At 52.6% G+C, this 26,317-nt stretch overlaps 8 protein-coding genes across 8 annotated transcripts; 7 read left to right on the top strand and 1 right to left on the bottom strand.

The window, feature by feature from the left end:
* Positions 1-604: 604 nt before the first annotated feature.
* Positions 605-898, top strand: V2A60_010062 (uncharacterized protein; the record flags this gene model as incomplete). The annotated part of the gene is made up of 1 exon (XM_083261323.1): positions 605-898. The coding sequence occupies one exon, from the start codon at positions 605-607 to the stop codon at positions 896-898; it is 294 nt and encodes a 97-aa protein (XP_083117449.1).
* A 6,498-nt stretch (positions 899-7,396) lies between these two features.
* Positions 7,397-8,085, top strand: V2A60_010061 (uncharacterized protein; the record flags this gene model as incomplete). Its single annotated transcript, XM_083261322.1, has 2 exons — positions 7,397-7,536; positions 7,593-8,085. The coding sequence occupies 2 exons, from the start codon at positions 7,397-7,399 to the stop codon at positions 8,083-8,085; spliced, it is 633 nt and encodes a 210-aa protein (XP_083117448.1).
* A 2,040-nt stretch (positions 8,086-10,125) lies between these two features.
* On the top strand, positions 10,126-10,611 carry V2A60_010060 (GFA family protein; the record flags this gene model as incomplete). The annotated part of the gene is made up of 2 exons (XM_083261321.1): positions 10,126-10,443; positions 10,507-10,611. The coding sequence occupies 2 exons, from the start codon at positions 10,126-10,128 to the stop codon at positions 10,609-10,611; spliced, it is 423 nt and encodes a 140-aa protein (XP_083117447.1).
* Positions 10,612-13,217: 2,606 nt separating this feature from the next.
* Positions 13,218-14,837, top strand: V2A60_010059 (uncharacterized protein; the record flags this gene model as incomplete). Its single annotated transcript, XM_083261320.1, has 1 exon — positions 13,218-14,837. The coding sequence occupies one exon, from the start codon at positions 13,218-13,220 to the stop codon at positions 14,835-14,837; it is 1,620 nt and encodes a 539-aa protein (XP_083117446.1).
* Positions 14,838-17,031: 2,194 nt separating this feature from the next.
* Positions 17,032-17,984, top strand: V2A60_010058 (DUF4188 domain-containing protein; the record flags this gene model as incomplete). Its single annotated transcript, XM_083261319.1, has 2 exons — positions 17,032-17,100; positions 17,214-17,984. The coding sequence occupies 2 exons, from the start codon at positions 17,032-17,034 to the stop codon at positions 17,982-17,984; spliced, it is 840 nt and encodes a 279-aa protein (XP_083117445.1).
* A 204-nt stretch (positions 17,985-18,188) lies between these two features.
* V2A60_010057 (uncharacterized protein) lies at positions 18,189-20,008 on the bottom strand (the record flags this gene model as incomplete). The annotated part of the gene is made up of 3 exons (XM_083261318.1): positions 18,189-18,990; positions 19,043-19,807; positions 19,890-20,008. 3 exons carry the CDS (start codon positions 20,006-20,008, stop codon positions 18,189-18,191), a joined length of 1,686 nt encoding a protein of 561 aa, XP_083117444.1.
* Positions 20,009-20,645: 637 nt separating this feature from the next.
* V2A60_010056 (uncharacterized protein) lies at positions 20,646-22,073 on the top strand (the record flags this gene model as incomplete). Its single annotated transcript, XM_083261317.1, has 1 exon — positions 20,646-22,073. The coding sequence occupies one exon, from the start codon at positions 20,646-20,648 to the stop codon at positions 22,071-22,073; it is 1,428 nt and encodes a 475-aa protein (XP_083117443.1).
* A 2,466-nt stretch (positions 22,074-24,539) lies between these two features.
* V2A60_010055 (glycoside hydrolase) lies at positions 24,540-26,103 on the top strand (the record flags this gene model as incomplete). Its single annotated transcript, XM_083261316.1, has 3 exons — positions 24,540-24,627; positions 24,711-24,815; positions 24,896-26,103. 3 exons carry the CDS (start codon positions 24,540-24,542, stop codon positions 26,101-26,103), a joined length of 1,401 nt encoding a protein of 466 aa, XP_083117442.1.
* Positions 26,104-26,317: the final 214 nt, after the last annotated feature.

The following is a 26,317-nucleotide window of genomic DNA, read 5'->3' as shown; positions in this document are numbered from 1 at the left end:
ACGAGAGACATTTCCGGTGGAGTACGCACGCCAGGAGCATGGCGGCTTGAGTGGCTTCAAAATCCCAATGGCAGTCAGGCAACTGGCGATCTTGGCACGACATGCAGGTGCCTCGAGATGGGACAGGAAAATCGTCTCCGCCATCCAGCATTGTGGCAAAGCCGCAAATACCGTCTTCGACCTGGGCAACAATAGCTTGGACGGGCCCATGCAGTAGAGCAACGCCATGAGCTCGAGAGTAGATGGAGGATAGAACTTATACGGAAATACGATCAATGGTCACGACCAGTGGGTGATCCAACTCTAGCCTTACCGTCGACCCAACCAGGTGATTTTTTTTTTTTTTTGCCTTGCTCCGATGGCAGCAAGCAGCCTGTGGAGCGAAGTCCTGGTCTCAGTCATAGCAAACCCTGACGACAGTCATCGTTGTCTAATCCCGCCGCTCTGAGACCTAAATCTATTCTTGTCTATAGTGATTAGAGCCTCGAAGTATTTAAAAGTCATGACACTCCCTGGGACAAGAGGCTGTTGACACTACTATCACTCCCATTTAGAAACTTGCCTGCTTCAACTCACTTCTGTCAGCCTTCCTACCTCACACATCATGCAGTTCATCATCGTCGCTGCCGCACTCCTGACTTCACTCAGCTCGGGAGTTATGGCCTGCAAGTGCTACGATAGCAACGGCCAGCAGAACGTCGGCAACACCCAGGGGTGCTGTAGAGACCTCCGTGGCGTGTTCCAGTACGGCAACGACTGCGCGGCCAGCTCCATTTCCGAGCACCTGAGCGACTTCAGAAGATGCTGCGGCGGATACTCTGACTGCGACTACCCGCACGCCAATGCGGAGAAGCGCGATTTTACACCTGCAACTCAAACCGTGGTTGTCGTCGCTTAGAAAGACCTCTCAATGTCAGTTTCGACTCGAAAGTTTCCAACGTAAAGACTAGGAGCTAATCTTTCCAGCTAGTGTACCGGCTTATAAGTAGTCCTGCTATGCAAACATGGCATTTTCCGAGCTTTCAGCCAGCTTGCTTGCTCATGTCACTACGGGGGCTTGATATTGTCAATCACTATAAGTAGTCTTCTATTGCGTGTCCTAGCTAGGAACAGAAATCTTTCTATTCACCATATCAATCATATGTGAAGTGTTTTCATTTAATTTCATTAGTACAATAAGCAGTGGATGTTTGTGCAGTGCAGCATTCCCGCTGCAGGAGAGAGGGGCTTGTACAGTTTCTACCAATGGTCGGAACTGATGTGGCAGCAGGTCACAGTGCAAGGCGACACAACGTGACTTCATTATCCAAAATGAGGTATAATATATTCAGGTACCCAAAAGTACTCAATCCTCCATATCTCTGTATTCAAGCACCCAATTGGCAGTCCTACTCTCCAGTTTAAACCCCGGCACAAACAAGAAGGGCCAAGACTGCACTGAGCGTATGAGAGGAACTAAGCCAACCGCCTAAGACTGAGCAAGTGGTAGGCTGCAACTTTTGTGTGATAGGCGTTGGTATGATCGAATTTTAGGCGATAACATGAGGGTGACATTTCTCGTTGAGGCCGTGTCAAAGGATTCCGGGTGAAAGGCGGCCCCCGCCCCCGTGCAGAAAAATTGACCAAAATACAGGTTGGAGCACATGCTTGGAAACGCAAAGCTAGTAATGTTCATTAATTAGCTGTTGTCATTCGATGTATTTACAGCGAGTTTCATGCAATTTCATTTTATTTGTCTTTGCCTCTGAAGGACCTTGATGGCGTAAACCGAGGATACCCGCAAAAACAAAATATTAGAGCGTCTGATTCCAAATTTCACACGGAAGAGTAGTCTGTGGGAACCACTTGCTTCTTGAATTTCAGATTTCGCTCATCAGCGGCTCATCTGTATCGCCTTCGTGCGCGACCTCCTTAGATAGATGCTTGATGTAACGCCCGAGACCGACCCATCCGATAGAAACGGCGACACACAAAGCAATCGGCCATGTCAGAGTATCGGATTTCCCAGAACTCATGAGTCCTCTAATCGTTGTTAGTTTGCGCTGTCAGCAAAATTGGTAATGCCCCCGGGCTACTCACAAACCAAAGTTGAGCTGCCCTATCAGGCATGTAACGTAACCGACGAATCTATGGTGCCGTCCAAGACTGGTTTTCTCCCCGGTCCTGATAAATTTTCGATGATGAATGAGGCCGGTAGTTCCTTGGAAAGTTATCAGAGCAACCACGGCGACGCCGACGCCGGCATGAACAATCGCTGCTTTGGCCTATGATTCATATTGCGCGTCAGGTTACAGGATCATCGCGTTGTGTCCCTTCCAAGCTGTGACTGAATTTAAAACTCAGGACTTATACTCACACTCAATTTTTGACCAAAGTGAAATGCTGCCAAGGCAGCTGCCACGAGTACTGCTGCCGATGCCATGCACTGCGCGCTAGAGTGTAATGGAAATGCCTGGGCTTTGCCGTGTCTCATTCCAAGGACTCCAATTGGATATAAAATCAGAAATGCCACAGTCATCAGTACTCCATGTAGTTTGAACACCGCTCGAGAGTTGTGCAGCGTCTCGGGCTCCCACGCATTGATGCTGCTCCGGGAATGGTTGGAGAGCATGACCTCGTCGGGACTGGAACTTGCCAACAACACCTGGAACCGGCCTGCCTAGACGTCAGAACAATACCAAAGCAAAGATGAAAGCCAGGAAATATTGGATACCATAAGCTAGATGCATCTGCAGATCAGCGTCGTCCTCGGTGGACTCTAGTTTTTGGTAGTCGTTTGCGGACCAGATCCACGACTCGATGCTGCCGTTCTCCGATAACTCTTCGTTTCCTGGAGGATACAACCTGGAGTCAAACGTGAAATCGATTCGGTAATAATTGGCGGCTTCAATTGTATTTCGCAGGATTGTGACATTCGTAGGTGCGGCAACCTTGCGTGGCGGATTGTGTCCACTTGCAACGTCAATAACGGGGCGGATGTTATGAATGATCGCGACATACCTTGTAGATCTGACACTCATGGTTAAATCTACAAGAGTTTGGTCAGAAGATATGGGAGAAAATGTTCCTGAAGTCACTCACTCTCTTCTCTTTCGTTTGGATACATCACGAACATCAAGGCGTGGTCCATTACAGACCCGGCTCCAAATGCGGCCCAGCCGCGGCCGTTGGCGAAGTAGCCGGAGAAGCTGAGAATGTATGTGGAATGGTCTTGTTCGCTCCTAGAAAAAGACATACATACATCTATATCAAATGTGTCGTGAGTTGTGCAGTACCTGCTTATGCCTGGGGATGCTGTGCTTGCTGGTGCGTCGTAGTGACTCTGGGCAGTCTTCGCCCCCAGACCGAGGGCAACGAGCAGGATGCACTGAACGAAAAGCATATCTTGCGTGCTTGTTGGGCAACAAAACTGGTATGGAAGGGAAAGATTTCTGACAATGGATGGATGGAGGCCCGTTCTTACACAGATTAAAACGTGAGCTTCAGGTGTCAACCCAAGACGAGATGGGTTTATTATGCAAGAGCTGGTTGGACCTCCAACTGTAGGTCCGGCCGGTCACAGATTACCCACAGAGGCCCCGGGTACAGGACTACCTACATCTATTATTATCCCCCGTCGGCCTTTAGAAAACCGACTGCGGCTGTCTGTGGGGAGGATAGGACTCCCTTTCGCAAACCCACCAAAAGGCTGCATCAAAGCAGGATGAGCCAGCCACTTCACCAAGGCCCGCTACGGTTGCCGCGGCGTGCAAATAACACGCCCCAGCAAAGTAGGCATAATAACTAATAGGTGATTGGGAAGTCTGCCATGCGCGTGTTCTGCCCTACCAGAGCCCGCATTCTTCCACATGGACTCTCTCTTTTCTTCCTACTTTGTTGTCTTGGCCACTGACTACTGTCGCCGACTCTAAATCATGTCTGCCATCGTCAACTTCTTCCGGACTGCATCTCGCTCCACAGCCGCGAAATCCCCTGCAGGCATTCACTATGAAACAGTAGCAGGCACCGATTTCCTGGACGAAAACGAAAAGAGTCATGTTCTTTCGATCAAAGCTCCTCGCCGAGTTTCGTTTGCTTCCTGTGTCATCTACCTACTGCTTGCCGCATTGTGGTCATTTTCGGTCTTCATTCTCGGGACCAAGTTTCCTGAAGCCGAAGCATGCAACCGGCAAACGACCACGTGGTGTGAGTCCAATGTCAACGTCGCCAAAGAGCTGCGAAGTGACTGATCTTGTGACACATACGCTTAAAAGCTCCGGCACAAAACATCATTCGATTCCACGATGAGAAAATGGCAGCAAACTTTTTACAGCCCTCGCCGTATCGCGGTGCAGGCGACGACGTAGACGCTGCTTGGGACAAAGTCTGGCAGAGTAGGTCCTGAGAAATGGAGCGCATTCGCCAGCAAGAAGAATGTATAGATCTATCACCCTGCTGATCAGTCGCGTTGCAGTTGGCGGAGTTCCAGTGCGAGTGGAAGAATCACAGCTCAGAATTCTTCAAAAAGATCCCAAGCGTAACTGGACACGAGTTCCAGCATCACGAGGCGGAGGGATCGCTGGTTATCCGGAAGTGTTTCATCAGCTTCACTGTCTAGTAACTATTCTTTAGTGCACTCTTACGGCCCAACGTTGACTAATATTTCTAGAACGTCGTACGCATGGCTACTTATCCTGAGCATTACGCAAACCATACCATCTTCGTGGACCACCCCGAAACGTCCCGGGACCATATTGGTAAGATTACCGCGTCTCATGCCTGCTATAGAAGCTATGCTGACGCTTTGTGGATTCAGACCACTGCATAGAGATCATGCGACTCCATCTCCAGTGTACAGCTGAAATGACGACGGTTCTTACAGAGATGCTTCCAGGTCACAAGTTTCCAGCCCCTGACTTCAATGTTATTCGCAAATGCCGTAACTTTTCTGATCTGCAAGTATGGATGGAAGAAAACGCACTCCACGGAGTAGGTGGTTGGGACAATGTAATGCATCACCACTTAGGTGGAGATGCCAATATTTCGTCTTAGCTAGGTACTCGTCGGAGCACCCATTCCACAAAAATAGCTCCGAGGATAGATGTCATAAATATCGGTTGCGAGTCACAACTTCGACCAACTGGTAGCAAAAGAATGTGAGACGCATAGGTATAATCCAGGCAAATTGAACCTCACCACTGGCAACGCAGAATCTAGAATCGACAATGATATTCCATAAAACACTACACGTGTGACGACAATCTATAGACATGTTCATCAAGGTACAACCGAATCATCGTCAAAGCACACTTTAGTTCTCCACACGAGCCGCGTGTTGTCCAAACTGTCTAAAGTATAGTTGCGCTGCTCCCTCTCCCAATTCGATGGTTCAATGTCTCGGTGGTGGTGTTCGTGTGAAGAACTTCCAGACTGTATTGATGTAGTTGATGTCCTTGGTCCTTCTGGAAATGCCCATGAATCCAAGGCATCAACGCAATGTTGAATATGCTTAGAGTCAATGTCGCGGGGGCATACATGCTTGCCGGATTCCTTCGCCCAGTAGTATCTCTTCAATGCGAGAACGCAATGGGCCATGTGGAACTGCTTATCTGCTGGAACTTGGATGGCATGATAGTCACTGAGAAACGACTCTTGAAGATACAGCCCGTTTTGCCGCACGGAGTCTGCTTCTGGATATCGCTCACGAAACCATTGTTGATACTGAAGCTCCCTTTCGTCGACGAGATCCATTGGAACCATAGACTGATCGTCAATCCGCACGAACCATGTTTTCTCCGGCGACTGATATTTTTCAGACCAAGAAGAAACATTGTGATGGGTAAATTGCAGCTGATAGCGTGGCCCGACGCTGTTTCCAATGTCGTACCGCCGCCAAACGTTGGCGGAGCCGGATAAGGCCCGCCACGCCGTGAAGGCCATCGACAATGTAAAAATCAAGACCATGAAGAGACATGCCTGGTTGCGTCGTTTGCTGCTGCCGTTGACGGCGGCTTGATACCCATATAGAGCAAGGGATCGGAAATGCTGGGCAGCAGGGCCGGTTCCAGTCTTGCGACCCGGCCAGTTGTCTTTTCGGGTTGTTTCAAAAGAAGAAGAAGCAGGGTCATTGCTTCCCAAAATAGAAAGACAAAGCACTTCATCAGAACTTTCTTTCGCTTCTTCAAGATCCCATCTCTGTTCATGCGCAGAAAGCTTGTAGAAAAGAACGATCGAAGTTGATGAGCCTTGCATCAGTCGAATGCAAGATAGTTCTGCTTCCTCGCTTGACCAGCTGGTTGACGCGTAGAGAGCCGCGGAAAACAGTAGCAAGTGCGTCTTGTCACCCCTCTGTACGATGAACTGATCGCCCGAAGCAGCTCCTTGGATAATGTCGGAGACAAGACAAGGGCCGCATGCAATACGGCCAGAAGAGGAGAAGACAACACGAACTTGGAAGTTTTCCATATCCATGTTGTAGGAGTATATGAAGACAGAAGAACACTCAGGTTTTCGGTGGGATGGAGTGGGTGTCGAAAAGAAGGTGCTAAGAACTGGAGTTGCAGTGTCAATTCAAGAATCTCTCTCGGAAAAAGAATTGAAAGCCATGGGAATGTCCTAGTATACCCTTGTTTCTGGCCAGACTGGAGTTTCAGGCCCATATCGAGCGCCGTCGAGCCGTTTTTAGCTTCACGCCCTAGCTTCGGGGCGTGAAGGCTTTCAGATGGTCGACACCGGAGTGGCTGCATGCAGGTCGACAGAATCAATAGGCCTCTCGGCTTTTTGGTGAGTCATTGTTTTGACTTGGGCTTGCTTTAATCCCCTGGGTGTCCATGGCCAAAGTTTGCCGAGATAGTATGCGGCGCGTCACTATCTCTACACCCCGGGGCAACGCCAGCATTTCATAGCATCACGATACGTGCGCTCTGAACGTAAACGCACACATGCATCATGGATGGCGGCCTCTGATAGGCTGAAGGCGTATCATGATTCGGAGCAGGTGAACGAATGCTTGTCCGCTTATTGACTGTATCCGCACATCAACCCATGCGACGGCATAGAGTTTGACCGTTCCTGGGCAGCAACCGTCGGATCAACATGCTCCTAGTTTCTGCAAGCGTACCCAGTCATTCCAGGTTTGAACTTTGGCTGTTGGAGAATCAGAATCCTACCGAGTGTAGTCTTGTGCCGGAGGGCTACCAATAAATCGACACTACCAGCGTAGGTACAGTCGAATACAGCCAGTCAACAAGAGTTCTGCATGAGCTCAAATATATAAAAATAGATGACTCCCGTCTCATAATTGACTCTTTTGTAAAAGACAATCTCATCTTTGAGTCCGATATCTAGTTGCGCTATCGTCTTCCATCTGTCAGCTTCTACTTACAGTTCTCTGTTATCAGCTACTCAACCCTGCAAAATGAAGTCTACTCGAACCACCGTTATTTTGGCACTTGTCGCCATCGTCGCTGGTCTTCCCGCGCCCAAGCTTGAAGGACAGGCCCTTGAAAACGTTCTTGATCGCCTCAACGCCCCTGAGCCTTGGGAAAAGCGTAATGAGTGAGTTGTGTTTTGACAGCTGGCTATAACCAATATTGACTCTATCCCGCATTTAGTAATATCGCTCGCCAGTACATGATTGACCCTTACGAGGAAAAGGGTGACAAGGTGGCTCGTCAGTACATGATTGACCCCTACGAGGAAAAGGGCGACAAGGTGGCTCGTCAGTACATGATTGATCCCTACGAGGAGAAGGGCGACAAGGTGGCTCGTCAGTACATGATTGACCCCTACGAAGAGAAGGGCGACAAGGTGGCTCGTCAGTACATGATTGATCCCTACGAGGAGAAGGGCGACAAGGTGGCTCGTCAGTACATGATTGACCCCTACGAAGAGAAGGGCGACAAGGTGGCTCGTCAGTACATGATTGATCCCTACGAGGAGAAGGGCGACAAGGTGGCTCGTCAGTACATGATTGACCCCTACGAAGAGAAGGGCGACAAAGTGGCTCGTCAGTACATGATTGACCCCTACGAAGAGAAGGGTGACAAGGTGGCTCGTCAGTATATGATTGACCCCTATGAGGAGAATAATAAGGAGGTTGCTTAATAGCACAGCTTATAATTACTCCTTGGTAGATAGAGGGTAATAGCATTCATCTACGATACCACCACTAAAATTATTCACATATAGTATGAGATTGTTCTAGTTACCGTACTGTGCCTGTGTTAGCTGCTGATTTACGAATCCTAGTTAGTCCATTGACACTTGTGTAAAACTCGTGATCCGTGAACCTTTCTCTTTACTGAACCACTCTTTCGAATAGTATTATTATTATTATTAGTATTATTTTGCGGCCTTGAGCGCTCGAGGCCGAATTTGACTTGGAGCTTCATATCTACCCAAGTTGGCGCCACTATAGTGTCATATTGACTCGTCTAGTCCTAGTGAATACGTGAATGATTGGAGTCTGGCCATGCAGAATTTGCAAAAGTTGTTTGGTGATGACATAATAATTCTAGTGTGCGCGTTGCGGAAAGACAAAGGCAAAGTCCTCTACATGACTACTATAGCTCCAACGCAATGGGGAGTAGGGAGGCATGCACTGCTTGCGCCACCCCCAAGTGCAACTCCCTGTGAGGATTATACTTAGAATGCGGGCTTGCGCGGGACAAGTGCTTGAAATTCCACCGTGACAGCAAAACTGCTGTATTCAACCAATAAAGTAGACAAGAATTTTTTTCAAGTCATGTACATGCCTCAGGATCAATCTTGGATCAAATTGCGTATCATAGAAGTTGGGTTTGTCGCTCCTGTTGTCGCACCCCTCGGCTGATTCCAATACACAGAAACAATTTCACGTCTTTCAGGACAGATTGAGCCACTGGCATCCTTCCATGGCTGAGTTGTGTTATGCATTGCAGAGCGTACGCCTGCAAAGCAAACCCCATATGATTTATGGAAGCGCAGGGGAGCATGTAGTAAGTAGAATTACTGTTTGCTGTTTATATTAACCCGACAAGCACGTCAAGTAGCGTCGAGGCTGGTTGGTGGGGAGTCAGTCCCCTCGGCGACTTACCTGACGTGGAGCTACTTACTCAGTGCCGAGTACTGGTAGTACTGAGTAGGGCTCGAGTTGTCCCCAACCAGCTACGAGACAAGACGATTGGTTGGGTGTTCTTGGCTGCACTCGTACTATCGTACATGCATGCCTCTTGCCGCGCGACTTATCTGCATAAATACTAGTCATACTGTACATGTGTCACGCCCCCACCACCTCTTGTGATGGGTGCTTGACACGTCCGCGCACACGACATGTCCACGCACACACCAAAAAACCAGACTTTTATACTAATATATCTACCCCTTTAATTGATTAGAAATACTAAAATAAGGATCATATTATCTATATATAATAATCTATATAAAGCTTTGTTAAGAGTAATTATATCTATTTTATTCATTTAATTAGAATAAAAAATAAAAAAATAAATCTTTTATAAATATATTTTCTTTATTTATAATAAATTGAGAAGAAAAAAAATTAAAAAAGACTAATATAAACCTTTTTTTAAGATTTATTTTAAAATTGATAATTAACTAGAGGGGTAGATATTAAAAAGTAAAAAAAATTATTAGTATTTTATATATAATTTTGCTTTTGCATACTACTAATAACTATTCGCGGACGTGTCGAGCACCCATCACAAGAGGTGGTGGGGGGGTGGCACATGTTAACTAGTGATTTGATAAGCTTCTACATCCAAGTTCGGATAGATGTTGAATAATGAGAGACACTTGGCTACACTTGGTGCTAACCCACACTGTGTTTAATTGTTGCGCAAGGTACCTCGTAGTTGCGTAGGGTCAATTGCCTTTCGCGGCGACTAGGTACTAACCTTACAATTTAACGCCTAGGTACAAAGAGTCAACAACCGTTTTAATTATCCATCTCAAGTTCAATCCGTGAGTTGGCTCCAACTTTTTTTTTCTTCCTCCGTCGTAACACGTGCCATACATGTGCCACACACCCACTTCCTCGTACATGGCCGGGCCTGTAGGTATAAATAGGACTCAAGCGGATGCGGCTGATACCAGTCAATCCCAGAGCCTCGAACTTTCCTAGCGTAAAGTCCCACCTTCATCAAGATGCCTGACACACCGGATCTCACAACGTATTTCGGCAACTGCCACTGCGGCCTCGTCAAGTTCACGGCCGCATTGCCTGATCTCCGCAGCGGCAAGATCAATTCTTGCAATTGCTCAATCTGCACCAAGAACGGCTATCTTCTAGCGTACCCCAAGGTCACAGACTTGAAATTCCTTTGCGGGGAAGCTGATTTGACCATGTACCGTTTTGGGAATGCCAAAAAACCACACAAGTTTTGCCCCAAGTGCGGCACAAGTATCATGATCGACTTTGGCGAGTCTGAACACGAGCTTGAGCGCACCGTCAATGCGGTCAATGTAAGTCAGATGCTCGACCAGAGCTTCTACACTCGTTTGGCAAACTGTTTTGACCTCTCCTAGATACGAACCTTTGTAGGCATTGAAGACATTCTAGACGAAATTCATCTCCGCCGTGTCAATGGCAAAGAAAAGCTAAATCCCCCTTATCAAGTCCCTACATTTTAGAGTTAGAAAAGAAAATTAGAAAAACGAAGCTTGGGCATATAAATTCAAGTATATCTCTACATTTCTTTTTGTAAAGATCATTGACATTCTAACTGATATACAGAAAATATACAGAGAATATACAGAGGGATTATTCTAGCTACATAAGGTAGGTATCAAGGATAGTAGATTACGTGTATAATAAAAAAAATGTATACAAAGAGTTCAACTTACTATATAATTTACTAGCCAAGGTACCTCTTCTAACCCACTTTAATCTAGATCACTGTAGTTGGTCATCTTTAGAAACTCGTTGTCTGGCCTAAAATACGGAGTACAAATCTCGCATCGGTGCATCTCTCTCAAGCTTAGGCCTAGGTATTTTACAATATTGCCAACCCAACCAAAGCGCTCTGAACGAGCTGGCCGCGCGGTCTTTCGCCGATTGTGGTCCTTGCCAAGGCCGTAGGAATGACGGAAGCACGATGCGGCCTGTATCGACGGCAATAGCGTCGAGCTCAGTAAGGCAAGCATGATCAAACTAGAGATGGTTAGCATGACTGTGTCCGCAAACCCGAGCAGATTCCTCACATAGGCTCTTCTCCACCGCCGCCCAGTAATGTGTAGAAAGAGTCGTGTCGGATATAAATTGTAGGCTAGCGAAGTCTAGTTTCGACACTCCAGGAAATCTGAGCGTGGTGGGTGACTGGGACGGCCGGTAGTCTTTCAGCGAGCATATTTTTATGCCGTGGAAGAAGGTGCTACTTGTGTCATATTTTCGCGATTTTTTTGCTCTGCGGGATAAACCATCACGGTGCTGGGCACATCATCATGTGCGAATTGCGTCGCGATCTGGCTACTAGTATTGCGCACATATGTTGTGTTTGTTCGACATCACTGCCTACCTACTTGCCTCGTTGGAAGGTACTTGTCCAAACGAAAAGGAAAATTTGTCAGTAGGGCATGAAAATCTGACTGCCCGGTCCTACTGCACGCAGGCTGGCGTCAGTAAACCGGGCAGCTCCGCGAAGAAGAAAAGGAAGAAGGAGATGATGATGATGATGATGACAATGCCGATAGGCAACGAGTGGCATCATCAGGTGAAAAGCCAACGAGGTGCCGTGATGTCAGTGGATGTGCGGGCTCGAGACCACCAAAAGTGGACCAGCGGGCGGGCACAGCCGGCCACTGAGAAGTCCAGTCCAAGCCCAACAGGGCCTCCTCGCAGGGGTGCTGGCAGCCAAACAGGTCTAGCTCCAGGGGACTGTTGCGGTGCAGGTCAAGTTGGCCAGCAACAGCCTCCACTGAAGGACCCGGTCGCTGCCAACTGCCAACCGAACAGGAGGGAGGGGGGACCTGAAAATAGAAGGCGATCCACTGGGCGATCCGCTGGTTGACCAGGCAAACAAGGTCAAGATCAGGCACTTTATGCGCTGAAAGAAACGGTTTCGTAGCGGGTGCAGCCGCTGAAACAGCCCCGTGGCTTTGGTCACCTCGGTCGTCGCGCTCACCAGCTCGTCAGCCTCAAAACATCCCGAGATGCATTCCTCGACCCCTCTCAATTACTGAGGTAGAGTCAGGTCTCCCATTGCCCGCCTCACCGGATCCATCCATTTATAATTCAAATTATCCATACATGCGTCACTGTACCCCTCATTCTCGTAAACAAAAAGGTCGCGTCCCCCTTCTCTCACCGCCCAGTGTCTCTCGCTCCCCCCAGTCCCGCCTCTCGACATCACCCCACGCTGGTCTGAGACATGGCAAAGACAACAAACCGAGTCGCGAGAAACACCATCCAGTAAAACCTACTGCTAACCCGCACTTGACCTTGCCAACTCATTGCTTCGCCATCAACTCGCCCTACATACGTTCATTGATTTGCTTTTTTGTACGACCAACCGTTGCTTTTGTTTCCCCGGGCTTCCGTCCAAAGATCAGCTATCTGCCGCCTCTCACTTGGATTTTGGTCCAGTCTTGCGAGCAGATGATGACCGGCCTGGCTTTCTCGTCCAGCTTTCGTCTTTCCTTCTTCATCTCTTATCAATCGACCCGACGCGTCCTCTAAGCTCTAATAGTACCAGTACACACTACCCATCAAAGCAAGCAACATATCGCAATACCCCTGTCTAGCCGAAACGAGACGAGAGCAAGGGTTCAAGATCAACCCCCAGCTAGGGGCGACGAAAAACAAAGACGGCATATTAAAAGCTGTGGCAACGACGCAAAACAGAGTTGATATTATAGTGCCAGGCACCGCCACCAACGCCAATCTCTCGCGCTGCTTCACACCACCTTGTCGCCCACAAAGCAATGCCCGCGCCGCCTTCCTCCTCTTCTCTTTCACCAGAAGCCTCATGACGGGCTTTCTCCTGCGCGTCGCAGTCGTCAACCGCTCTCTTCATATACTCCATGACAATCGCCATCTGATACAAGCTCGTCACCGAAGACCGCGCACTGCCAAATCCAGCCGTGCGGCCCCTGCCCGCCTGGGGTTCCGCAGGACTGGTGCCGCTGGGCCCGCCACCCTCCCACACGCCGCTAATTACCACAAACAACAACAACACCACCATCATCACCGCCGCCGGTCTTCAGCTTTCAAGCTGCATCTCCTGCAACGAAGCCTCGACATGGCTTCCAATCAAGAGATTCGGCGTCGTTCTTCAGCCGCCGACCGAACGCCTTGGGATAGCATCCTCTCGCCCACCCCCGCCATGGCTATATCCACCACCTTTTCTCCTGCCCCTGACTCTGTCCTGGCCAAAGATGACGAAATTTCACAACAAAAACCAACAAACGGGACAATTGGCAAGGCAACCAGCACAGAATCAATGCCCCCGCCTCCGCGACCCTTTCGCGAAATGCCACCTGGCAGACGATTCACACACACTCGAGCGCACTCAATGGCCTCGTCGGCACCCAGGCACGCCAACAGGCTTTCACTAACACTACCCATCGCACCCGCCTCGAGCGTCCTCCCGCCTCCGTCAGCCGGCCTACCCGTGACACTCTCTTCGAAGCCGCCGACACCGGCGCAGACACCAGTGATCCCCGTTCCCGAGGAAGCCAACGACTTTATAATAGCGATCGCCGCGCAAGAGAGAAGGGTGTTGGAGCTTCGCGAAGAACTTGCACGTGCCGAGGCCCATCTCACCTCTCTCAAGACTCAATGGACTTCCAAAGAGTCTATGCAAAAGCGATCTGCCGAAATTCAGTCACAGTCTCTCGCATCGCCTCAATGCTGCCCGATGCCTGACGTTGCAGTGTCGCCGACCAGGCAGAGCATCGATCTAGATCGTAAAAAACTATGGCTGCAATCCCAACAGAATTCTCCCTCTACCCCAACACAGAGCCGTAGAAAGATCATGCGAGGAGGTCACGCGCGCACACTATCGCTACTGTCGCCGGCGAGGCCTGACGCACCTTTCAATTTTCACGAAGACAAGGGCAGCATCGAGAGCACCATGGGCCAGCCTTTGCATGAAAGGATGGTGCCACCACCTGGACAAGCCCCCGCACTGTCAAAGCGGGCGACATGGCAACCACGCAGCCAACTACAACCGTCCGGTGTGTTCCCACTCGTCGAGGACTTTAAGCTCGGCCTGCGCGCCTTTGTGGAGGACATTCGACAAATCACGGTCGGCGATGAACCCATTTCCGGGCCACCTCCAGCTACACATCGTCACTCTGGTCCGCCGCGGACAAGGACGCGCAGCCCTTCAGCACGGGATCGTAGCGCTACACCCACGGGCCATGAGCGCTCACCATCGCTGTCTACGAGATCCAGGGCTAATGCGTCATCGGATACCATCAAGCAAGGGCCTGTCCTCGGCAGCAAGGCTGACGACGTTGTTTCCGTGTCTGAAAAGAGGAAATCGACCGGAAAGAGCAAGCAGTTTTCATGGACGCCGCTTGGTTTTGAGACGCTCGACGACAATGACTGGACAAACTGGGATTCGCCATCGTCCGTCAAGTCTAGCCGATGGAGCGGCTCAACCGTTCACAACGGTGGCCTGGATGAGATTGAAGCGATACCAGAAAGGGCAGAAGAGGCTGCCACTACGCCGTTGAAATCAAGAGGTTCGTCGCAGGAAAATGTCTTGCGCAACACCAAACTCGATGAGCTGCTCCCCAGCATGGTGAATCGCCTGTCCCCGAGCAATCTCAAGCGAACGGCAAACCATCTGATGGACGAGTGGGAAAAGTCCCTGACTGCACCTGAGATTCGCGACAAAGAAAACAGTGTATAAATTACATATTACAGTCGACTACGACACATTACAGCACAGTATACAACCGATCCGACACACAAAACGCTCACTCTGATTTCATATATCTACAATTATACTGTACATGGCAACAACATTTGCATATAGATTTAGTCGACCACGGCCTCCGACTCAATTTCTCTATCCTTTTCTATGTTTTTTTTTTCGCCGCTGGAGCGGAGCGCTTCACTTCTCATTCAGGTATCAAAATGATACCGTACCCTGCGGGGTAATTTTAATGTGTTTTTTTTTAGTCTCGTTTCTTTTTCTTTGTGGAGAGATGTGGTTTTTTGCTTGGTGGTTCTTTTCTGGTTCCAGATCCTGCTCTTTGGCTGGGATGGCTTCTTTGTTTCTGCACCACTTCTGGTTGGGTATATGATGACGATAAGAATGATAAAACAGATCAACAAGGCATATTTTAGGTAGTTACGAAACGCATCCAATAAATAAAAATGCGTGTGAATTCAGATGGACTGGAATTTGTGATGCGACCAGCAAAGATGCTCGTGCCTGCTGGTTTACGAGATGTCTGCTTTTCCGTCCGCGTTTGCTCTGTAAGGCTAGGTGATGGTTGGCGAGCCTCCTCGCAGCCTACAAGCCCTTTTAGCGGCACAAGACACACTCTTGTACGACAGCATAAGCGCATCAGATACTATATTCGAGTTGTTGCCATCAACTCGAAAAGGGGCCAAGTAGATGCAATATCAAAACTGTTCGTAGACAGCGCTGCGCACAGTTGCGTTGTACACGAGCTTATTCAGGCCCTGGCGTGACGACTTGAAAAGAAGAGAAGAGGGAAAGGAGAATGAGAAAGGAAAAACAGCAGAAGAAGAAAAAAAAAAGCGCCGCGGCGCAGGGTGAGTGACAGACGACAAGGCTTGAGATTTGTCAATGACGCGTAATGCAGCCACGTTTTCTCATCCGCTAACCAACTACCAAGGCAAGATGCCTTTTCACAGTGCCCTTGCAGCGGCATCGTCCCGGTCATCCGGAAGAGCAAAAGGTGGCGGATGCCTCCTTTTTTTTTTTTTTTTTTTTTGACAAACAAATTGGCGGATACACAATGCGACATCTTTCGGTCATTTGGGCAGCGAGTCAAGAGTCAAAAGGTTTGCTCTGCATCGGAGATCGTCTGGAGTGGACTTGGGCGGGACCGCCGGATGGCCGCGATATCGACCGGGTGGGTGTGGGCAGCCAGCCACCTGGCGATTGAGCGGAGAGATGTCTCTTATACTCGGTAATTCAGGCAGGACGCACGGAATAGACCAAAGAAAACCCTGCCCGCTGAATATAATGCGAGACATCAATAGTGAATTTCAGTGCCATTGTACAAACAGTTCAGTGTTTTACAAATGGCCATTCAAACGGAGACATGTATTTGAACCAATGCGGATAAGAACAACAGTAATAACAACGCGCATTATAAAAACACGCACTGTTCTGCTTAATTCGGGGCAGAATATTGACAGAACTACTCAAAAGGTCTTTTCTGTTCCTGCCTGTCTGCCTGGCTCCCCGCTCCCTTCGGCAACTTGCCGTCGCCCCCCAATCAGCACCTATATGCATCTATATATACCGAGTAATTCGTATATAATGCGTTAACTCTCTATCGAAAAAGCCGACTAAACAGCATCCTGCAAGTTGCAACGTCGTCGACGTGCGAGTGGGCGGTCCGTTGCCCAGCCCTGCGAGGCTAGCGGGACAGTAGTTACTGGTACTTTTACCCATGTAATCAACAATCAGCAAGCCGCCTATTCGCCGCACGTCAGCGGGGGAGGCGTCGTACGGCATACGGGTGATGAGAACTAGCCGGATGACTGACGTATCTGACAATGGCGGCGTCGGCGGCGTCGGCCTTTTCTCTTTGGGCTGGACTCGCTATATAGTGGCTGCCAGCCCACCCTTTTCATTTTCCCTCAACATTTATAAACACTGTATTTTTTCTCTCACATCACAAAGAGGTTCTCGATCGCTGTTGGGTATATATAGTCTCCTCAGTGTCGGCGTTGCATCCGTGGCCCAATTACACCGATACTTACACAGCTCCCATCGACCACGACCACGTCAACCACAACCGCTCAACGGCCTCAGCAAGGAATTGAAAAGAAGACAAAGAAAGAACAAAAAAGACAAAAAAACCACATTGTCCAGATTTGACGTCTGCACCACCAGCAGAATGGGCAAAGCATTCCAGCCCATGCTGGCGCCGACCGAGCGCCCCTGGGACTACATCCCGTCCGTCAGCGTAAGCATCCTCACCACCCTCGCCCTCGTCTCTCACCTCATCCTCGGCGCCATCATCATTGGTCCCCCGCTGACACGCGCGCCGCCGCCGCCGCCCCGCGCATCTCTCGATAGTCGCGGTACGGTCTCGACAAGATTGTGCGGCTGCCCGTGTTCCTCGTCGTCGGCGCGGTCGCGCAGTGCGCGCTGACGCTGGCGCTGCCGGCGCGCTGGGCCGTCGTGCCGCTCCTCAGCTACCTGGCCGTGTCGGGCGTCTCGGTGCTGCTCAACCTGACGACGGGCGGGCGGCACCCGCCGAGCGTGGTGCCGGGGCGGGTGGCCGCGCAGCTGCCGCGGGCGGCGGACGGCTCGTTCGGCGCGGCGCCGGCCGAGGACCAGCTCGTCGTGTTCCACATTGGCGCCCAGTTCAACCACCCGCTGGGGCCGCTCTGCCCCGGGGGCCCGGCCACGGGCGCGCGCTTCGACCGCCTCGTCGCCGACCTGCGCGCGCGCCGCGCCGAGCTGGGCGTGCTCGACGTCAGCGCCTGGCGCGGCCTCGTCGACGGCTCCTTCACCACCACCACCCTCGTCTACTTCCGCGACCTCGCCAGCCTGCACGCCTTTGCCCACGAGCCCATGCACCGCGAGGCCTGGGACTGGTTCGCCGCCCAGAAGCTGCCGCACCTCGGCGTCTACCACGAGACCTTCCTCGTCCCCAGGAACGGCTACGAGTGCGTCTACCTCAACTGCAAGCCCCTGCTCTTGGGCGCGGGCGCAACGCGGACCACGGACCCCGACACCGGCGCCGAGCGCTGGGTCAACTCCCTGGTGAGCGCCGACACCCCGGCGCTCAAGACCCAGTATGCGAGGATGGGCCGTGACCGGAACGGCGTCGTGGTTGAGTAGGAGGCCGCATGTCCGGGAGGGAGGAACGGCTTTCATGACTCAACTCTTTTTTGTTATTTTTGATCTCTCTAGTTCGCGTTAGGGTCAGAGGCGTTGGTCGATTTTACTGTACAACAGCATATTGAGCTTAGTTTCTCATGGGACTGGTCAAAGTTGGTTCTATAGATCTAGAGTAATGATACCAACTCTGCTACCTGAGCTTACTCAAAGTTGCAGAATGACGATATTGGTGGACATGCCCTCGGCCGCGCCCAGCCAGACCTCATTGTCCTTGACGCTCCACGTCCCATTGCCCCAAACCACATCCTTGAGCGTCTTTGGCCGAATCGTCTCCGGCAGCGGCACGCGCAAGGTCTCGTCCACCGCCTCGTAGCCGCCATTCACCACACTCAGCAGCACCTCCCCGCCCCTCCGCCAGTACGCCGCGTCCACGACCTCGCTACCCTTGACGCGGACCGCGCTCGGCCTCTCCAGCACGACAAAGTCCCTGACCGGCGGCGCGGCCACCCTGCGCGCAAACAGGCCGTGGACGGCGGCCAGCGTCTCGCTCGTCGGCCACACCCACGACAGGATCGACTTGGCCGCGTGGTGGAGCGCGAGCGCGTGCATGGCCACCTCCTCGGCCGGCGTCGGGTCGCGGAACCAGTAGTCCTCGCCGTGGAAGCTCTGCGGGTTGTGCACTTTGGTCTTGGGCCACAGGCCATGCCAGCGCTCGTAGCGCGCGAGGTCGTCGAGGCGCCGCGGCACGTCCTGCACGCTGCCCTCGCAGTTGTCGCAGCCGCAGTCGCCGTAGGTGGCGTTGCACGGCGTGCCCCATTTGGAAAAGGTCGCGTTGATGGCGATGGGGTACGGGTCCGCCATGATGAAGTCGGCGCCGGCCGTGTACTCCTTGAAGTAGTAGTTCTGGCAGTTGAGCGTCACTGAGACGGGGTGGTACGGGTCAATCTTGCGGATGGCGTCGGCGGCCGATACGGACTGGTCGAAGGGGTACTGCCAGCCATCAGGCCTGTGTCGTGGTCAGTTGTTTGTGCGTTGCGTGGACGGCGTGCCAAACTTACTCGTCAACTGCCCAGTATGCGTACAGGGCGTCGCCGTCTTTGATGGCCGTCACCTGCTCCCGCACCGCCGTCAGGTTTCTAAAGTAGTCGCGGAGATCGTACTGGTATTTGAGATCCAGCGAGTCCATGTACTTGTATTCGTTCCAGGACCTAAAGACGGTGCTCAGCGACACCACGGCCGTCGAGCCCAGATCATGGTACTTTTTAATCTGTGCTTGGGCGTCGTCGAGACAGAAGAACCGATCGCACGTGGCGTAGAACCCGTATGGCAGCAGCGGCTCAAACTTGCCGCCCGTTTTGCCGTTCCGGAACAGGAACCCTCCATTCAGATTGTCCAGCTTGGTGACGCTGCCCGTTTTCTTCTCCGGCAGGTAGAGCAGCTCACTGGTGACCGTGACGTTGGGCGCACCCGTCTCCGCCGCGCCAAAGAGAACGACCTCGTAAGGCTCACGGCTGGGCTTCAGACCTGTCAGGTTGAAGGCAAAGAGGTTGTCGCGGGTGCCGACGCTGACGTTGCGCGAGACAAGCACGCTGTTGTCGGCGACGATGTTGATGGTGAAGACGACGGGCGGTGCCGCGGCGGGCGTGTCGAGCCTGGGCCAGGGAACGCCATACCACGGGGAAACTTCTGCGTTGACAATGAACTCGCCTTGCGTCTCGCCCTCGAGATAAATGCTATAGCGCGGCTTGAACTGGACGTGAAGTGCGGGGCTAGGCAGCGAAGGCGGCTCCGTGGATTCACCTCCCGGCTCAAAGCTGGGATACCTGCGGCGGCATTAGCACTTGTGTCTTCAATCTCGGCCCTTTGTTCAATCTGAATACATCAAAGGCCTCGGTCACGACTTACTCGGGCTTGTAGGCCTTGCCACACCATCGCTGCCACTCAGGGTGGTTGCCCGTATCTTGGGCTGAGGCAGTCGACAGCAGCAGCGCCAATGAGACCAAAAGACGCGGTCCTGCTACCATTTTCACTCAATGTAGGTCAAAACTTCAATGATAAATCAATACTATCTCGTCATAGAAAGAGGGGGGATGCCGCGATGACTGTCGAGAGGAGTTATATATTCTTGGCTCATTAATATTGGCATTATTAATTGAGTAGCTAGCGACAGCACGATTATCTAGCTGAGTGCACAGGCGTTAGCAGCAAGCTGCTATGTCTGGCTACACCTATCCATTATAGTACAATGCATGAATAGCAAATCACAAAATACAAATTACATAAGAGAATAAATAATAGATGCTATACCTATGAATTAAGCTCTGCACCATGGTTACACGACAGCAACGTCACGGCCAAAGCGCAAATCGCCGTGCATGGGGTAACGTAGCCCAAGTTGCCAAACAGAGCAAAGATTATCTATTGGGAATAATAGATTGAATTTCAACATTCGAGAATGAGCTAGACCCCTTCTGCCATGCTAGCTACGATCCAAAGTTCCAAACGGCCATATTAGGCGAACGCTCTCATGCCCACTGTCACCCCCGGCTACCCAACATCACTCGGCCAGGCAAGCTTCCGTGGTGTACTAATTATGCCCCAGCCTCTCTCCCACCTCCACCAAGCAAGTAACCACAACAGTACAACTCGGGCATTGCCAAGATGCCGTCGGTAACAAGCACCATCCGGCTGGTCGTCTCCAAGATTCCCCTCGTGCTCGGGACCGTGCTCTCCTGGCTGCTCTCGCTCAGCCCCACGGCGCGCAAGTGGGACCTCCGCACCGAGCTGGCCGTCACCACGCTCCGGGACTTTTTGGGCAACGCGCCGCCGTCGACCATCAGCGCGCAGCAGGCGCTCTTCATGCGCGACGCGGGCGCCCGCGGCCGGATCTGGGTCGCCCGCGCCACGCTGCCCGCGCCGCCCGAGGACGACGTCCGGCGGCAGGTGTGCGGCGCCGTCGCGGCCCTCGGCTCCGGCGGCGAACGCTACGCCACGCCGCCGCTGCAGGACGTCGGCGGCGAGTGGGTGGGCGTCCGTCACGGCGTGTCGTCGTGGGCGGCGGAGCCCGCGGAGCTGAGCGAGAGGGCCAAGTTTGACAGCCTGACGCGCGAGGCGGCGGAGACGGGCACCACGATCCTGTACGTGCACGGCGGCGCCAACTATCTGCTGGACCCCGTGTCGACGCGCCCCGTCGCGCTCGCGTACGCCGGGTACGCAAAGAGCCGCGTGTTCTCGGTGCGGTACCGTCTCGCGCCGCAGGGCCCCTTCCCCTCGGCGCTGCTCGACGCCTTTGTCGCGTACCTGTCGCTTCTGCACCCGCCGCCCGGCGCCTGGCACGACGCCGTCCCCGCGTCGTCGCTCATCGTGGCGGGCGACTCGGCGGGCGGCAACATCAGCATGTCTCTGCTGCAACTCCTGCTGCAGCTGCACCGCTCCGCCGCGGGCACGACGCCGACGGTGCGCTTTCACGGCAGGGACGTGCCCGTGCCGCTGCCCGCGGGCGTGAGCCTCAACTCGCCGTCGCTCGACCTCACCCGCAGCATGCAGTGGTCCGAGGCGTTCCTCCAGTACGACTACCTGCCGCGGCCGAACCTGTCGCCCGTGACGTCCCCGCCGTGCTCCGCGTGGCCGGCGGACCCGCCGCGCGTGCACCTCTACTGCGAGGGCAGCGCGCTGGCGCACCCGCTCGTGTCGCCCATGGCGGCGGCCTCGTGGGAGGGCGCGCCGCCCGTCTTCTTCGTCTGCGGCGAGGAGCTCCTCACCGACGAGGCCAAGACGGTCGCGCGCCGGATGGCGCGCCAGGGCGTCCCCGTGGTGTGGGAGCAGTGGGAGGCCATGCCGCACTGCTTCAGCATGGTCCTGACGTGGACGCAGGCTTCCAAGGTGTCCTACCAGGGGTGGGCGGACTTTGTGCAGGATGCCGTCCGGGGCACCGTCGAGACCAAAGGCTGCTACGTCGCGGTGAAGACGCTTGAAAGGCGAACGGTGGACGTGACGACGCTGACTACCATTAGTGACGAGGACGTGCTAGAGGGCATGGCAGCCGGCCGCAAACGAATAGAGGACAAGTTTGCACATCTTTTGAAATAGTTTCGCTCCTAAAGGATATAGACTTGTGTAGATCTATGTAGAGTACCACAGATTCAGCTCATCACTTTGATCAACCAATTAATTGACTTGTGTACCACTAGTACGGCACCCTACCTCGGGAAATCGGCTCTCAACTATGTGAAGCTCTTAATCGTTTTGATTAAACTCGCACACGCCTACCATTGAATCTATGCGAATCCATAAGACGGAAGCTTCTCGGACATTGGTAAGCTTCTGTTGCTGGAGGTCTCTACAGCTTGCTTGGCGTAGCCCCCCCCAAGCGAGATCAGCAAGCCCGGCTCACTACAGCGAAAAAAAAATGATATGCAGTGATCTCATTGATTCACTTGTTATTTCAGATTAACGGTCACAGATGAATTGTAGCAAATGGAGATGTACCAGTCCCAACGCCCCTCAAGCGTAGCACCACACGGTAGGGTTCTCTCAGTTATTGGGTGGAAACCAGGAATCAGGCCACCGAAACAAAACATCGATAAAAGCTTGGGAAGCACACAATGTTCAACATTGGAACATGCACCATGCTCGCTGTTGCATCTGGGTGGGGATCTCGTCTATGCTGTTGATGTGCACTCGCTAGAAATCTACCGCAAGATACAGCCCTGTGCCTTGGCATGGTTTCACACGATCAAACACCAGGGAGCCATGCAGGTACCAACAGTGGGCTATCCGCTGTCAGGTCCGCATGATCGATCGGTTTAATTAATATGCTGCGCCACGAACTGCTCGCTTCTCAATGTGACGAGCAATGATACCGGGCAGAGACCCCATCATGATTGCCAGTATCGGTAACCAATGAGTCTCAATGTTCTCGCCTCACCCATAGGCATGACACTGACTTGAAGACATTACCACTGGTAGTTTAGCACCCGCAACACGAGAATGGTGGCGCAGCCAGATCAACTGCGGGTAGTAATTTGGTAGCGAGTTCCACCGGCCCCTCCGTGCCGGTCCCCTACTTGCCTGCGGCCTGCTTACTCCGTGTTGTCCACCGAGTTGGGATTTCTAAAACTGTCACGCCTCTCCTTGTCTCCTTCGTCATTCGAAATGCGGTGGGGAGGGGAGCCTAATTGTGGCCGCTAGTAGAACGCCCAAATGGAATGTCGCCGCCGCGAGTTGCTGTCTGGCTGTCAGGTGTGCGCCACTTGCAGCCAAGCCGGGCTTCCAGAGCCGTGCCAAGCGTTCATTGATTAGTACCAGTAACTAGTTTCCTTTATCCCCTTTTCCTCCCAACACACGACCAGCTTCGCCTGCCCGTGAGTATGGCTACTGCATACGGTAACTTTGATGTGCCTTGGTCGCTACGCTAGCCAGAAGGTAGAAACTGGCGACGTCATGGACTCGGATACTACGGCCTAGATGAAGTCGTGTCTATCAGGTCGGAATAGGGGCATTTACAATGGACAGTGCCCTGCTGTGGCTCGTAATCAAACTACGGCGTAAGAGCGCGAGGCGGCGATGCGCCACAGGCCAAGTCGTATTTGGGCGCTTGGCCAGCATCACTCCCCTAGACGTTGTGTGGGTGACTGCGGGCGTGTTCAGGGGAACGATTGTCTAGGCAAATCGTCGCCAAGATGTTTCGTCAGATCGCCCAGACAAGACAAGACGGGCAGCTAAGAATCGACGCCGGTGTATCCCCCGCTCGCCGCGTCGGCATCAACGACGACGACAACGCCAACGACTCTGTAGGCGCAAAAGACAGTGACGCCACGCCACGACGCGTGGACAAGGAGAAGAAAAATGGCTCCGGATGACCAGTTTACTCGTACTCAGTCTCAGTATCCATACATCAGCCCAATTATGCTCGGGCTGGCTAGCGCATCCAGAAAAATCCACAAGTCCGCGCCAGGGTGGTATGCTCCAGTCCCAACTGTGTCTTGTGGCCCCGCGCTGGGATGGTGATGATTGGCGTGTACCCTTTAGTGACTTGATCGTGTGTAGCATTCCTCGGCAGAATTCGTGTACCTCTTCGTAATGGCGAGCCAGCGAGCCAGCGAGCCATTCTTGGTGTTGTTACTAAAGCAAGTAGAGGCGGCAGCCCACCCTCCTCCCACCCACTGTGAGGAGCAGAGCAGGGCGAACGACGACAACTCCGGCGCAAAACCTTCCGTTTAGTCGTAGCGATCCCTCCTCTTGCATGCCTACCTTTTACCTCGAGTCCCTTTTTTTGTCTATGTGAATTTTCTTCTCCTCTTCCTCCACGACCGCCTCTGTCAACTACATTCGCTGTTTACCCTTCGACGCCGCCCCTCCCGTTTTATGCGCCTACGCTTCTCAGCTCATTTCTGCTCCTCGTTCCTCAGCGCATGACGTGAACGGCCTGTTGTGTCTCCTGCTAGTCGCTCGCTTCCTTATATCCCTGCATCCCGACCACGCGACCGGCAAATACCATCATCGTCCACCTCGACGCGCCCCGATAGAGGTCTGCCTCGCCATCCTCCAATCACCATGAAGGCTTCCGCGATCGTCCAGACCCTTCTTGGGCTATCGGCCACGGCGTCGGCCGCCCAGGTCACCCTCGACCTGTCCAGCGAGAGTACGTCTTCGCGCAAAATCAATCCACCGCCCTCGGCACCAATCATCTCTCGATGGCTAACCCAGCACTCTTTGTTTCGATAGGTGCCGTCAAAAGCACCGCTAGCACCCTCGCCTATGGCTTGATGAAATTCTACAACGGAAACCAGACTGGCGGTATCCCTGGTCTTCTACCGGGGCCGTACTACTGTATGTTGCGAGGCGCTTCCTGACATTGACACCCTGCGCGCTGCGCCCGACAAACAAGCTGCTAACATTATCGCAATCAGGGTGGGAGGCTGGTGGCATGTTTGGCCATTTAATCGACTACTGGTACTACACTGGAGATGCGTCGTACAATGCTGTGACTATGGAGGGCATGATGCACCAAATTACCCCCAAGGGCGACTACCTTCCTGTCAACCAGACCAACGCTATGGGTAACGACGACCAAGGCTTCTGGGCCCTTACTTCCATGATGGCTGCCGAAGCTGTTTTCCCTAACCCACCGTCCGACACGCCCCAATGGCTCGCCGGTGTTCAGGCCGTCTTTAACGAATATGCTGTTCGTTGGGAGGAAGAAAATGGGCTCTGTGGTGGCGGTCTACGCTGGCAGGTCTACTCCTTCCTCAACGGCTGGGCTTACAAGAACAGCATCTCCAACGGTTGCTTCTTCAACATTGCCGCTCGTCTCGCCCGTTACACCGGCAATGCTACGTACGGCGAATGGGCCCAAAAGATTTTTGATTGGGAGGTTAAAGAGGGCCTCATTACCCAGGACTACATCATCTACGACGGTATCGAAGTTGACGACGCTACCAAGAGTTGCAAGAACATCCACCAAGTCCAATTTACCTACAACGCCGGTGTCTGGCTCCAGGGCGCCGCCGCCATGTACGATTACAACAAGAGCGATACTTGGAAGGGCCACGTCAACGGCATCCTCAACTACACCGAGCGGACATTCTTCAAGGACGGCATCATGTACGAGCCGGCTTGCGAGACTGTTCACACCTGTGACCAGAACATGGTCAGCTTCAAGGGCTACCTGATTCGCTTCCTCGCCGCTGCCGCCAAACTATGTCCCTGGACCACCGACTCCATCACCAAGCTCATCAGCACTGCCGCTCAAGACGCCATCAAGGTCTGCAACGGCCCCAATGGCCCCAAATATCCCGGTCCTGATGGTACAGGATGTGGCTTCTCTTGGCTCAATGGTACAAATGACGGCTTAATGGGTGTTGGCCCACAGATGGACGCCCTTGCAGCCGTCTTCTACACCTTGCTCCCCAACGTCAAGGCTCCGGCTACAGGACAGGATCGTGGTACGTCCAAGGGCAACGCCGGTGCGGGCAGTTCCCAAGCCCAACCCCTACCGGAGCCCCGAGCCATCACTGGAGGCGACCGAGCTGGCGCCGCCATTCTCACGATTCTCATTGCTGCCGGCATCCTAGCTGGCAGCTTTTTTGTCACCAGCGATGTCTTTTCCTTTGCATAATGGCCGTGTAGGGAATGATTGTCCTGTGTCTCATTCGTTTGTTTTTTCGTCACTGTCATGTTGTTTTATATCCATGATTATTGGGCAGATGCGGACTTTTCCGGCACTGTGATACGCGATCCTTTTGTTCTTTTGCTACGTTTTTTTCTTGTACATAGTGTAAAAAAGGAGTCAAGGGCAAGGAGGCGGCGTTGAATATCTCGAGAGACATGAC

The sequence above is a fragment of the Cordyceps javanica genome, chromosome 7, assembly GCF_051103115.1.
Source record: "Cordyceps javanica chromosome 7, complete sequence".
NCBI classification, from domain to species: Eukaryota; Fungi; Ascomycota; class Sordariomycetes; order Hypocreales; family Cordycipitaceae; genus Cordyceps; species Cordyceps javanica.
This window is presented reverse-complemented; position numbering and strand designations above follow the sequence as displayed.